Source organism: Dama dama, chromosome 14, assembly GCF_033118175.1.
Source record: "Dama dama isolate Ldn47 chromosome 14, ASM3311817v1, whole genome shotgun sequence".
Lineage (NCBI taxonomy): Eukaryota > Metazoa > Chordata > Mammalia > Artiodactyla > Cervidae > Dama > Dama dama.
The window spans coordinates 27403726-27418138 of NC_083694.1; the positions used below are offsets into that span (position 1 = coordinate 27403726).

The following is a 14413-nucleotide window of genomic DNA, read 5'->3' on the forward strand; positions in this document are numbered from 1 at the left end:
CTTGGATTTCACCCAGTTCTCCGAAACCTCAGTCAGGCACCCCTACTCCTGTGGCAGAAAGGTCTCGGGAATGAACAATGAGCTTGCCTTCATTGTTCTTTCCCCCCTTTCTTTGTCCCTCCTCTTGCAGATGACTCAACAGTTCTTCTTCAGGGAGACAATGCAGAAGAGCCACTGTCTGTCATTCATGCATTCATCCATCCCATTAACCAACATTTTAAAAACATGTCCTATGTTTAAAGCCAAGGTGGATCTTCCCAGGTGAGTAAGGAGTCTATCCACTAATGAAGTTTCGTAAGTGAAAAGAAAAATGTAAACCTGACTGTATTGAATACTCTCTGGCCTAAACTTTCTCATCTGTAAAACGTGGATATTGGAGGAAAGGAGCTCTAAAGCCTATCCCAGAGTCAGATTTATATTATGACAAATATGCAGGTCATAGAAAAAGTTTTGTTATTTTTTTAAATTCTAAGAACAGAGGCCTACCTCCCTAATGAGATCATATTTATACATATATTGTCTTTTAGCCTAGGAGAACTGAGTTGTCTTTAAAATAATAATTCACCTCTGGAAAAATGAATGCCCAGGTATCTGGCGGGACCACAATGAGAGAGTTGAGGGCACAACTACAGCAAGATGAGTTTGACTACAGGGTCATAGGACCAGGTTGGTAGATTCTTCCAGCCCCCCAGTGGCCTCCACAGTCAAGCAGACTGGACCCATTGGTTTGAGGGAATGCTATAAGGCTGAGTGTTTCTATGTTGTTGAGGTCACCTATAGCGCCACAATCCTTAGTTAACTAAGTTAACAGTATGCAACCACGGAATGACACACAGTCTCAGGAGAACTGGACTTACAAAATCCCAAATATTCCAATGAGACAATGGCCACTGGCACTCTAAATGGCTTTTCATGTTACCAACAAGTTCACAGTTGGGTTTGCTGTGATTTTGTAAACAATGAGCTCCCCGATTCATGAAAAATAAATCATTCACAATGTCAATTCCACCTAGTCAGGAAAAAAATAATTACAAGACACATTTGTCATGGACCAGGGGACACGACATACATAACCTACCATGCCTGTATTTCGTCTCTTAACAAAACCCATAGATGGGAATTCTCTGACAGTCCCATGGTTAAGACTTTGCCTTCCAATGCAGGGGATGCAGGTTCGACCCCTAGTCCAAAAGCTAAGATCCCACAAGGCTTCCAGCCAAAATAACAAAACATAAAACAGAAGCAGTATTATAACAAATTGAATAAAGATAAAAAAAAAAAAATCTATAGACCCTTCCATGCTGAGGGTGTGCCCGCAGCACAACATAGAAGAGTTCATGAGTTAATCCTGCATCTCTGATTATCTGAAGTCTACAAAGTTTGTTCAACCAAGGCATAAAATTATTTCCATTAACTGCTTTAAATTCTACCTTTAGATAACTAAATTGAAACCTCACAAAATATAATAAGCCTAAACAATGTTATCAATGCTCCTAGGAATATAAATAAACTACAGAGGACTAATCTAATCTGTAACTACATTTACCTGGTATGTGCCAACAAAAATCAGAAAAGGGACTCAGTAGTAACTCATCACTAAAAACAAAAGTTCTGAAAATGCTTTATGTAACACCTGAAATACATTTCTCTAAAAGCACAAACTGTCCAGTTTAATGTTGGAGGGTTTTTTTGTTGTTGTTAAACCTAAAAGCCTGGTAAATCTTGAGGTGTGTTTCTGTGATGCCTAAATACCCATCTCTGTTTCTCTGTCCCAACTTTACTTGAAGGATTTTAAGCTGGATGAATTATACTTTCATCTTTGATAAAACGAGTTCTTTAAAGTGATATTTCGGCTCTGCACAGGCAAAGCCTCAATTTCCAAACTTAAATATCTGAGGAGGCCAAAGCCCTCAGATAACAGGATGCATTTTTCACTTTTCAGGTTAGCATGCTGGCATCCTACCAGCACAGCCTCTAATATCAGTCTAATCATTAACAAGAATCTTGGGTATAGTGAGGATTTATTTTGATGAGGCTTTTTCAATGTGAAATTATAAAGAACTACTCTTCCAGGTAAGAGAAGCAAGAGAAACAGATCAATGAATGGGTCTGAAAGGAAAGCACACAGTCTGTTTCAGACTCAACTGCCTGAGGTCCTCACCACAGAAATCTTGTCACTTTTCCAGACACTCTGATACCTATTTCATAAACAGCAAGTTTTGAATCCAATCTCTAAAATTACATAGTCACACAGAGTTAAAACTCTACAGGTCCCCGTGAGATCATTCACAAGCAGAGTGCATATTTTAAAAGGAGGAATCTGAGCCAGAGCTGCAGTCTTTAGGTTCCTTTCCCTCTCTGAGTCTTGGTCTCCTCCCTAAACAGATCAGGGTAACAGTCAGAACCTCACATAAATGACTTGGGGTTCTCTCAGATCTCAACGGTCCTCAGCCCTTTCCAGAAAGACCCTTGCCACACACCTGAGGTGGAAGGGTGCCCCATCTTAGGAAAACAACATATGTAACCTGAACTCTTTACCCCATAAATCTGGGCCTTCAATATTCTCTTCCAGAATTTTCCACTTAAAAGAACTTACCACTAGATTCATTTCCCCCCCAAAGATCCCTCTAAGACTTTTAAATTTTAATTGGAAAAATTTCACACTTTTAAAAACCACATAAAACCATTTTAAAATGTTCAAATTTTTTACCATGTATATTAGTTTGCTTTTTGAACCTGAAAAAAAAGACAACAAAACTAGTTAACACAAAAAAAGTAAAGGAAACAAAATTTCAAAGGCCCTGAAAAAGTAGTAAGCACCAAGAAGGCAAAGGTTTTGTATTATACTTCTTTATATGACCCCCAGATAATCAGACCAACATTTCGTTTTCGTTATTGTGCACATGACTGATAGTACGATTTTGGAATAAATCAATAAAAAACTATTTTTTAAAGTAAAAAGCATGCTTTCTTAATTTAGTGCTTTAAACCTGGCATTTCAATGGCCCACTTACTTTTAAATGGATTAACAGAAGGAAGTCAAGAACTGTTGATTAATTTCTAGTTGCCTTAAAGAACAAGCGAGAACACCATTCTTCCTCAGGGCAATTCACTTCTCTTCAGATCTCAGAAAACAGTAAATGCGAACATGCCTGAATTTAAGCCATTGAACACAGAGTACGTACGACAACTACTTCTGAGCAAATTTCAAGCGTCTGATCCTTTCTAAACAGACACACAGGTGCAAAAATATGGAACATTCTATTTCCGAGACAAGCATATCTGTCAGGCTCCTCTGAAGCCTGAAGCCCAGGAAAGGCCTCAAGCACTTTGCATGTTTCTGAGGGTGTCTTTACAGCTCCTACCCAGGGAAGCAAATGAGCAGAGAAGGTTCTCACCACACACCCGTTCAGTAAAAAGGCCTCTGCTAATTTGCATCATCTAAATGGCTAAAGAAGTTTCAGAGTGTGTTTCCAAACGACTTGCTTTTCACTTTGTTTTTAAGTACAAGGACGTCTTCGAATCCCCCTGAACCGAAAGCTCGGGCTTCTCACAGGCAGGGAGAAGGCAGAGAAGCCAGAGAGCAGGAGAGCTAACCTGGCAGGCAGGCTCCAGGCTTTGCGGGACTGTCACCTCCACCGGCAGACATGTCACACACAGTCACCCCTCACACGCGTCACACACAGTCACCCCTCACGCACAATGTCACAGTCACCCCTCACACGAGACACACACAGTCACCCCTCACACACATCACAATCACCCCTCACGCACAATGTCAGTCACCCCTCACACACGTCACACACAGTCACCCCTCATGCACAATGTCACAGTCACCCCTCACACACATCACACACAGTAACCCCTCACGCACAATGTCACAGTCACCCCTCACACGAGACACACACATTCACCCCTCACACACGTCAGTCACCCCTCACGCACAATGTCAGTCACCCCTCACACAGTCATCCCTCATGCACAATGTCACAGTCAACCCTCACACACGTCACACACAGTCACCCCTCATGCACAATGTCAGTCAACCCTCACACACGTCACACACAGTCACCCCTCATGCACAATGTCACACAGTCACCCCTCACACGCATCCGAGTCACCCCTCACTCACAATGTCACACAGTCACCCCTCACACACATCAGAGTCACCCCCACACACGTCACACACAGTCACCCCCCCACACACAACATCACACACAGTCACCCCTCACATATAACGTCACACACAGTCACCCCTCCACAAAAGCATGAGAAGGTTTAACTCTGTGGAAGGGCAGGGTGGCACAAAAAAATTGATCTCAGCATGGGTCTGAGGGTCAGGGGTTGGTTGTGTGACCGCCAGGCTGAACACTCAAGTTTCCCACCTGTGCGTCCCAGTCGGGTGTTGGGAGTGTGTGTGGGCATGTGTGTGCCCCTGAGTGAAGGGCAGCAGCGTAGACAGAAGCAGCACAGTCCAGAGACGGGACTGAGTGTTGACTGAACCTCAAACAGCACCAGCTCAGGTTTTGTCTGTAAAACACTGAACAGCCCAGCCGAGAGGCCCAGTCAATCAAGTTGTCTGGCCTTCTGTAGACAAAATATCCATCTCAGGTAATCAAGTGATTTTTGACCCAAGGAACAGATGTTGCGGTGTCACTGATAAGGCTCCACCATAACAATCTGTACAAAAAAAGAAAACTGAGTTTATCACTCAACCGAAAACTCAAAAGTCCCTAGGATCCCATAATTTCCAGCTGGCTACCCACCCTTCCCTCCCTCCACCGCCCCCCCCCCAACTCACCCTCAGCCTCATGTGATTCAGAAAACGAGGCTGGCGGGGGATTTTTTTTCCCTGGCCCTATTCTGTGGGTGTCTGAAACCTTATTTAAAGGAGGGAGGTAAGCTGGACAGCCGGCAGGCCTCATTTCCACCTCTGGACCTGTTCGCTAACTTGACACCACTCAACCCTCTGGTTTCTCAGCTGGCATCCCTCTGGCAAATGAAAAAAAAAATAAAGAAAATGATCACCTGTCATTATTTATCTCCCCTTTAACTCGCTTCCAGACAAGAGCCCTTTTCAAACATCAAGACACACAAAATACTTTGAGAGCCAGCCAATAGGAGCTGCTAATCCACCACTAGAAAGGGCAAATGGAAAGTTGGAGAACAAGTGAAAAAAAACTTGGCTGCGCCAGCTATGCTTCAGGGTTTAAAAAGCCAGAGAGAGGAGAGGAACAGAGGACCATCTCATGGGTCTTTAATTGTGGGCAAGAGGGCAGAGAAATCTGGGCCATACCTTCAATGAGAAGCATATTCCACCTTCCCTTTACCACCATCCCCTTCCAGGTGAACCATCCCTCCTCTAAATAATGTGTCCATGTCAGATGCCCTGTGCTGGCCACAAAATGCCAGGGTGATGGGGACCACATTTTGCATATACATTTGCCCCCCTACCATCAGCAGAAAGCCGAGTCTCATGAAAAGAAACGCTTGGTCTTCTAAGATTCAGACTGTGATTTCTGAAGTGGGAGTGTGATAGAAATATGCTTCAGAGTCCAAAATACCTTAGAAAAGAATGTAACGTAGAAATATAAAGTTCTCAGCTGCTGTGGCTTAACATATTGAGTGAATAGTACATGATATTTAAGATTAAGTCGGAAGACTACCCACTAAAATAAAAATGCAGACTTTCCCCCAAGGTAGCACAAGAACCCCCTCACACACTGAACTAGGAAATTCCCCAGACTCTGGAAAAGCTTAGAGAAAGTCCAGACCTTTTCAGAAGCGCTAGCTTCAACTCTTACGTCTTCCGTACGATGCTCTGATCCTCCTAAGAGTGAAAACAGCCTAGCACTGAGATAAACCGTGTACAGAAATAAACCCCTGTCTACCGCCATAGCCAGAACATGTCAGTGTGCTCAATCACAACAGATGCACTTAGAACTGTACTTGAAATGTACCTGTATCAGACAATAAGCATGTCCATGAAGAGGTATATACCCTAGGGGGTATCACCCAGGTGCTTATCTCAGACAATTCAACCTACTGTAATGTTCTGTCATTAAACAAACTTACCTCAAAGCATGGTTTTCATTTTAAATCATACAGCAAACTGTATCTTACTTCTGTTGGCCCCACAAATATTGCAACATCCTGACAATTTACTGAGATGAGGTGGTTCTTCACCCAATAGACACAGCCATTATCTACAGGTTTCAGGGACCTGTCACAGAATCACATCACTCATTTTCCTGGCCTATTAGTACAGGCTGAGTTAATTTCTGACGTCCTTGTCAGTTTCCCTTCTGCCTAAATGAATCACAGAATTAAAGTGTTTCACCTGATCAGACAAAAGCTACAGCTCTGTTCTCTATCTCTGGAGATTAATCAGGAAGCCTTTGGGAACACTCATAAATATGACCTTCCCAAGAAGTGACTGGTGATCTACCAGAGGTACCTTTAAAAATGTCTTTTAAGATGTACATGGAAATAATAACAGAAGTGACTCCAATTTGCTGTCCAAGCTACAAAGGGCAGGGCCAGGGCCTAGGCACCTCCCCAGGAAATACACCTGGAGAGAATTACAGGTTGGGAGTGCCCCAGGGCCCTGGTCAGGGTCTTCCCAACTCAGTAGAAAGTAATAAAAAGGGACACACGGGCATGAAAGCAGCACAAGTTCTAGAAAAATCTCAAGGCAAGACATACCACTCTGGGCTTCTGCTGGTCCAGGGTATGCAGGAAGGCAGAGTTGGGGTCCAGGCAGCGCTCAGGGTCACTGGAGATGTCCTCCTCCGAGTCCTCATAGGAGGAGGAGAAGCCAGTGGAGGAGGCAGAGGAAGAGGAGAGTTTCCTCAGTGGCAGGCTGCCCCGAGGGCTTCCCTGCGCCTCCTCCAAGGCCCTGTCCTCCTGGGCATCGGCGTCTGTACCCATGTCTGTGATGATGACGGCAGGGATGCTGTTTCGGCCGCAGGCCTCTCCCAGGGAAGGCTTGTCCTTCTGTGCTGGGGAGAGCCGCTCTGGGCTGAGGTGGGCGTCTCTGCCCTGTGGCTGGCCTCCCCAAGTCCCCTTGGATTGCACCGCTGTGCCACACGTCCAGGCCAGACAGGCTTCTTCCATGGGGCCCAGCCAAACCCTGGAGCTCCCAGGCTGCACGCCCACCGTGTCCCCAGGAAAGTACTGGGGTTCTTTCAGTTCTTTTGCTGCTTCCCAGCGGGGCAAAGGCTCCAGCATTCCGCCAGAGGAAACTCCAGCCTCCACCTCCGGGGTCCCTTGTTGTGCTGAGCAGCTGCCCCCAAGCAAGCCCAGCGTCGCCAACCCTTCATCCACTCTGTTAGAGGCCGGCGGTGCCCCCCTGACCACTAGGGCCCCACTCTGTGTCCCCTCAGAGCCTCTGGAGCCCTGCCTGAACCAGGTCGGAGCTTCAGAGAGCTCTGCCGGATACTGCACGTTCCCAGCCCTCTCCTCCGGCCTCAGGTCCGCTGCAGGCGCCCCGGAGCCCAGCATGCCACCGGACAGCGTTCCTCTCCCCACCTTCCCAGGGGGCTCTCCGCGGCGGGGTCCGCCCCTCTCTGGGGCGAGGCTTGTCTCACTGCCAAGAGACTGCCCCTGACTCTGGGCCAGGGCCTCCAGGGGGTGAGCACCCCCAAGCTCACGGGCCCTCTCAGACGGCTCAACGAGGGCAAGGTCGTGTGGATGCTGTGGAACGGTGGATGTGGCTCGAGCTGCCACATCTGTGTCCACGCTTAAGTTCACTCTGACCAGTCCCAACGAGGGAGCTTGGGAGTTCTGAGTTCCCAACGGAGGAGACCCCCTCTTATCAACTTCCATGGCAGTGGGTGAGCCACAGTGGGGTCTGGCGGGGAGCACCTTCTCCATTCTCTCCGAAGCGCTGGGACCCTGAGCCCCTGATCCTGACGACGCCGAAGGGCGGAGAAAAGGTGCCACTACTCCCTGCATGTCCCTGGAGAGGCGGACGCTGGGCGTGCCTCCTCTTCTCCCGGATTCGAGCTCGGAAGTCTCCGGACATTGTTCCCCCCAGGACTTGGTCCTCCGCTCCTCACTGTGAACCAGGACCCTTCCTGGGGGCTGACTGACGCTGCGCAAGGGGCATGGGGAGGGCGAACGAGCCCTGCCCAGACGCGGGCTGCGGGGCGGCTGCGTGGCGGAGCTTTGCGCCTGGATGTGCGCCTCGAACATGCCCACTTTCTGGTTCACCTGCACGTTCTGCAGCTCACGCTGCAGGATTCGAAGCTTCCTCTTGGCCTCCTCCGGCCCTGGCGGGGAGAGGGTACCGGCGGTCACCACCTGCTGCCCTTCCCCTCTTCGACGACCGGCCCAGCCCGGACTGCCCACGCTGCTGCCGCTGCTGCTATTCAGCCTGCGCCGGCCACTCCGCCAGCCCGGGGGGCTCCCGGGGTCCTCCGGTGACAACGACTCAGCTGGGGGGAAGAGGAAAGAGGAGCCACTCCCGGGGCTGAAAACGCTGCCGGGGCTCAACACGGCCCTCCCTGGCGGCGGGGGCGTCTCGTTGCTGCTGGACCGAGGGCCGCCGCCGCTCTTCACCTGGTTGGCGCTATTCATGATCACCAGGCTGTTGAGGGCATAGCAGTACATGGCCATAGTACTAGGTCCTGCGCGCTGCCCGCCGCCGCCGCTCCCGTTCCGGCTCTGCCGCCGGCGTCTCCTCCTCCCGCGGCTCTCGGCTCCCGGCTCAGCCCCGGAGGCCCGGCGGCAGCGGCTCCGCGCGCAGATGGGGCGGCATGGCCTGGGCGGCGGGCGGGGGACAAGACAGCGTGCTCAGCCCCCGCCCAGAGGTCCATAAACAACAGCGCCGCTGTGAAGATACAAGGAAACAAGTCAGGACCCCAGAAAGAGGGTGTGGGGGACGGCTAGGGGATTAGGACGGTCCCCGGCCAGCGAAACCCTAATCTGTCGGGGATCCGGTGCCACTGGATGTCTTATCTACAGGGGCAGTGCGGCACGGCTAGGACACAAACCTGGGGGAGGGCCCCCCTCGGTCGCCAGCGCGGTGGTGATGTGATGCGCTGTGTGTGATACGCTTGAAGGTCCCTTCCAATTTCAAACGCTAAGAGTTGTCTCCAGAGCCACGCGGGACGGGCGGGGAACGATGTACAACTACTTGAATGCTATGTGCGGGGCGCGGCAGATTCTGAGCTTTCTGAGAGTGAGGACACCCTCTCCACCGTCTCGGGGTCTCTTCGGCTTTGCAAACACTGGCTATACCAGGTATAACGGGACAGCTTTCCGCCTCCTCCCTCCCCCCCTCCCGCCCCCCCACCCCACCTTGGGCTTCAGGATGTCCTCGCTCCACCCTCTCCTGGCCATCAGGGACCGACTCGGAGGAAAGCTGATGTGAACCTGCTTTGCCCGGCCGCTGCTAGTGCCCGGGTCTGGGGCGACCCCTGCTTGCCTGCCGTTTACCTTCCTGACCCTGGCCTTGATGCTGTGTCCCTCGGCCTACGACGGCCTGGGCGCTCGGCAGGGCGGCAGCCGAGGCATTTTAAGCACTGGCTTTGTCGCCAGTCCCCAAACAAGTGTGTTTTGTGAGTGTGGGCGCGTCTGCGCGCGCCCGGTGTCGAGGCGCTGCGCGTCCCCTGTACCGGAACCAATACTGCCGCCCCCCACCCCCACCCCGCCGTCTCCCCAGTGGAGGGGCGTGTGTGTGTGTGTACGCGCGCGCACGCGTGGGGACAACGAGTCCGCGCTCCACACTCATCCCGTGCCCGAGGACGCGGCTGCCTCTGCGGGCTTCGGGACTCGCGCCCACACCGATGGGTGTGCGTTGCTGCAGCAGGGCTGGAGCCCCGGCTCTGCAAACCTCCCGGGGTCCCGCTCTAAGCCTCGAGGCCGCGCGGCCGAGAGCAGGGCTTCTCCGCATCCAGGGCACCCTCGCCCGGCGCCAAGCCGGCCGCCCGGCTGCCCGAGCCAGCGGATGCCTGCAGCGCGCCGGGGGAGGCGGCGGAGAGCCAGCGGTCCGGAAGAGCAGAAGAGACGGCGAAAACTCGCCTCCCCCTCCTCTGCACGCCGCCCTCCCCTTGCCCGTCTCCCCGGCCCACCTCTCCGCGCTTTTTCGGATCCCAGATTCCTCAGATTCGCTCCAGACCAGACAGTGAGGGGAAAGAGGGTTCAGGAGGCGAGAGCCATTAAAAAGTCGCCAAGCTTACCTGCAGTTTCTCAGATTCCCGGGTCCTGTGCAGACTACATGACCCAGGGACGCAGACCTCGTAGGTGAAAGATGACTTTAAAAGTTTTTTTTTAAAAAGCTCAGAAACGATTTCCTCACTTCGTTTGGAAGACAAAAAAGGGGGGAGTGGGAAAAGAAGAGAAACCGGTCGGCAGGGGTGGGAGATCCGGGCAGTAGCGACGCCAGCCGGCCCTGCACGCCCTTCTGGGCCGTGGAGATACTACCCTGTCAGTGTCTGCTCCCGGCTACTTCAGTGTTTGTTCAATGTGCGATTAAAAAAAAAAGTTGGGGCGGGGGGGTGGGGGATTGGGGGTGGAGGAGGGAGGAGGGAGAAAGGCGGGGGCTTGGGGGAGGAAAGCAGGAAGGAAGTTGTGAGCCTGTCTGGGGTTGAACTCAGCGGAACAAGTTTTTCTTTTCTTCTTTTTTTTTTTTTTTCTATTGCTTGGCAAGACCGAGGGAGGGAAACACTTTAAAAAAAAAAGTTTCCATTGTTAGCTAACAACAAAAAAAAAACCTTTTAACTTCTGCGGGTTAAAGATATACGATCCATTTTCCACCCCCTATATCGAGCCTCGCTGATGGCTAGCTTTATGAAACTTTTTTTTGAAAAATGTTCTTAATAAAGTTTGAGTGTGCATTTTAAGCAGAGCAAATCATGAGGACCTTTTTAAGCATTTTAAACGGGCTAAAGCCTCACGTAAACGGTTTGTGTTCTTGTACACAAATATGCAAATTCGAAGAAGGTACTTTGTGGGCACCTCCTTGCAGAGTTGCAGATTTTAAATGCATCACAGTTGTGTTTTGGAAGACTGGTTGGGCTGTGAGCTGTTGATGGTTTTGCAGTGCAATTGCTAGTTGTATAAACATGCCTTTGCATTGCACATTTTTCTGTTATTAAATGCACTCAGCAAATGTGACATAGGCATATTTTTTGCATTTCATTCTCAAGCTTATTTTAAGAAGAAGGATAGTCCTGGAACTAAGAAGGCCTGGGACCCCTTGCTCAGTCTCCTGCAACTGGATCACTTTCCAAAGACATTTTCCCCCACCATTATCAAATACTACCCACCAGGGATATTACCCATTTAAGCTCTGGTGCTGCAAGGGTGTTTTGCATAATTCCCTAAATCCTAAACTATAGCATTTAGTGGAAAGAGGAAAAACCAGGCTGCCAGATTCAGGAAATGTAAAACACTAAAGCCTGAATCAGTCCTAATATTCCTATTAGTTATAATTTAGACAGAAATTTTGACTTTGCTTGTGGCAAACCTGTCTCTTGATTATTACAAAAGCAGCCTGCTGCTCCATCAGGAAAGGACTCATCTTAAATCTGAAACCAAGAGATCTTCTAGCTAAGAATTCCCAGGAATGAGACAATGTTGAGTTCTACTTGTTTTTGGTTAAATTTATTGATTGATTGATTTTTTGCTGTGCTGGGTCTTAGTGGCTGTGAGCAGGCTTTCTCCAGTTGCTGTGTGCAGGCTTCTCATTGCAGTGACTTCTCTTGTTGCAGAGTGTGGTCTCCAGGGCGAGTGAGCTTCAATAATTGTGGCATGGCTTAGTTGCCCAGGGGCATGTAAAATCTTCCCAGACCAGGGAATGAACTTGTGTCACGTGCATTGGAAGGCAGATTCTTAACCACTAGACCACCAGGGAAATATGAGTCCACTTGTTGTTGTGTTGAGAGCCTGAGTCCTTTCTCATCCCCTGTGTGAAGTGAGGTGAAGTGAAAGTCACTCAGTCCAGTCCGACTCTTTGCGACTCCAGGGACTATACAGTCCATGGAATTCTCCAGGCCAGAATACTATAGTAGGTAGCCTTTTCCTTTTCCAGGTCCCATCCCCTATAGAAGTAAGAAGTGAAGTTGCTCAGTTGTGTCCGGCTCTTTGCAACCCCATGGACTGTAGCCTACCAGGCTCCCCAGTCCATGGAATTTACCAGGCAAGAGTACTGGAGTGGGTTGCCATTTCCTTCTCCAGGGGATCTTCCCAACCCAGGGATTGAACCTGGGTCTCCCACATTACAGGCAGATGCTTTACCATCTGAGTCAGCAGGAAAGCCCACATCCCCTATGGGGCTAAATAAAAAGATCCCAGAGTTTATTCAGGTGTTGACTCAGGACTTGGGCAGTTGCTAAGGCATAGAAGTCAGCCCTACCCTTGTCCCTAATTCGGTTCCCTAGTGGCAAGAAACAAGAGCTTCCAGTTCTCAGGAGACCCATTCCATGGAGTTTATTTCTATCATGGGAGATGCAAACACCCATGTCAGTCAGGTGTTATGGTGGAAACAGCTGGAGGACCTAACAATGCATTCAGTGAACACAAAATCTTAGCTTTCCAGCCTCTGGGAACTCTCACTGTCACCTCACACACCAGATCTCACTGACCTTCCCTAGAATTGAGAAATCCGGGCTTCCTAAATGTTCAATGAGCCTGAAGAGTTCTTGCTTAAAACGCAGCTAGCAACTGGTTAGGTGTGGCATGCTGAAGAAATTCCTGCCTCGGGCTGGCAGTAGAACTAAATGATCGTTCTACCAGTCCAAAATTCTAACTGTGCCACTAAGGGTGACAGAGATGAGGGGAAAGATGGAGCAAAAGCCGTATCTGGAAGCCAGCGTGGTTGGCTTGCATCTTGAAGCAGAATCTAGTAGCCTCCCTTGATTTTACATGAACAAAGAAAAAAAGTTATATAGCACTTAGTACTTATTATTATCCAGGAACTGTTTTAAGTACATTATACATATTTACACATTTCAATCCTTATAACAATCCTATGAGGTACATACTATTATTATCCTCATTTTATATGTGAAGAAATTAAAGCACAAAGTGGTAAGCAATTTACCACATCTATTCAATATTGTACTGGAGGTCTTAGTCAGTGCAATTAGATGAGAAAAAGAAGTAAAAGGCATCCAGATTTGAAAGAAAGGAGTAAAACTGTATTGACTGACAACATGATTGCCTATGTAGACTATCCTATGGAGGCTACAAAGAAGCTACTAAAACTAATAAGTGAATTTAACTTTTTAGTGTATTAGTTGCTAGGACTATTGTAACAAAGTGCCATAGATTGAGTGGCTTAGACAATAGAAATTTATTTTCTCATAATTCAGGAGGAAAGAAGTCTGAGATCAAAGTGTCAGTAGGTTTTGTTTCTTATAAGGCCTCTCTCCTTGGCTTTTAGATGGCTGTTTTCCTGTATGCCTTCACATGTTCTTCTGTCTGTGTATCTGTGTTCTAATTTCCTCCTCTTGTAAAAACATCAGTCATATTGGATTAGGACCCACCTAATTTTAACTAAATTATCTCTTTAAGGACCCTATCTCAAAATATGGTCATTTGGAGGTACTAGGAATTAAGACTTCAACATGTAAATATTGGGGTACACAATTCAGCCGTAACAACAAGATTGCTGGATACCAGTATACCATAATCAATTGAGTTTCTACATATTAGCAATGAATAGTCAGAAATCAAAACTTTAAAAATAACATTTAAAAAATTTATTTACTTTTAATCAAAAGATTATTGCTTTACAGTATTGTGTCTGTCTCTGCCAGGCATCAGCATGAATCAGCCAGAGGTATACCTATGCCCCCTCCTTCTTGAACATCTCTCCCACCACCCTCCCCACCCCACCCCTCTAGGTGGTTACAGAGCCCTGGTTTGAGTTCCCTGAGTCATGTAGAAAATTTTAATAGCATCAAAAACTATGAAATGCATAGGGATAAGCATAACAAAAGATGTACACAATCAGAATAAAAACTACAAAACACTACTAAGAAAAATTAAAGAAGATCTAAATAAATGGAGAGATATACCATGTTCATGAATTGGAGGACTCAATATTGTTATGATGTCAATTCTCCCCAAATGTATCTGTAGAGCCAATGTAATCAAAATCAATATCAAAGCAAGTTTTCATTTTTATAGAAGTTGACAAGCTCATTTTAAATTCACTTGAAACTATAAAAGATCTAGAAAAGCCAAAACAGCTTTGAAAAAGAACAAAGTAAAAGGACTGACACTATCCGATTTCAAGATAAATCTTTATCATAAAGCTATCATAATCAAGAATGTGTGGTATTAGCATAAAGTTAGACGAATAGATCCATTATATACGTGTGGACATTTGATTTTTGATACAGGTGCAGAAAAGTGGAGAAAGGAATGTTTTTGACAAATAGCCCTGTAACAATTGGCTATC

General features: G+C 48.0%; 1 protein-coding gene across 2 annotated transcripts in view; it reads right to left on the reverse strand.

Annotated features, from left to right (window-relative positions):
• ITPKB (inositol-trisphosphate 3-kinase B) overlaps nt 1-10462 on the reverse strand; it is a 104149-nt gene extending 93687 nt beyond the window's left edge. The window contains exons 1-3 of one of the 2 annotated variants that reach the window (XM_061160171.1): nt 10185-10462; nt 6706-8833; nt 2738-4680 (exon numbers count right to left, since the gene is read on the reverse strand). In XM_061160171.1, the coding sequence (XP_061016154.1) occupies nt 4654-4680; nt 6706-8619 (1941 nt within the window). In that variant the 5' untranslated portion in view covers nt 8620-8833; nt 10185-10462 and the 3' untranslated portion in view covers nt 2738-4653. Of the gene's footprint in view, nt 1-2737; nt 4681-6705; nt 8834-10184 lie in introns of those variants that run through there. The other variant, XM_061160170.1, reaches the window with a different exon arrangement.
• Between the last annotated feature and the right edge of the window lie 3951 nt (nt 10463-14413).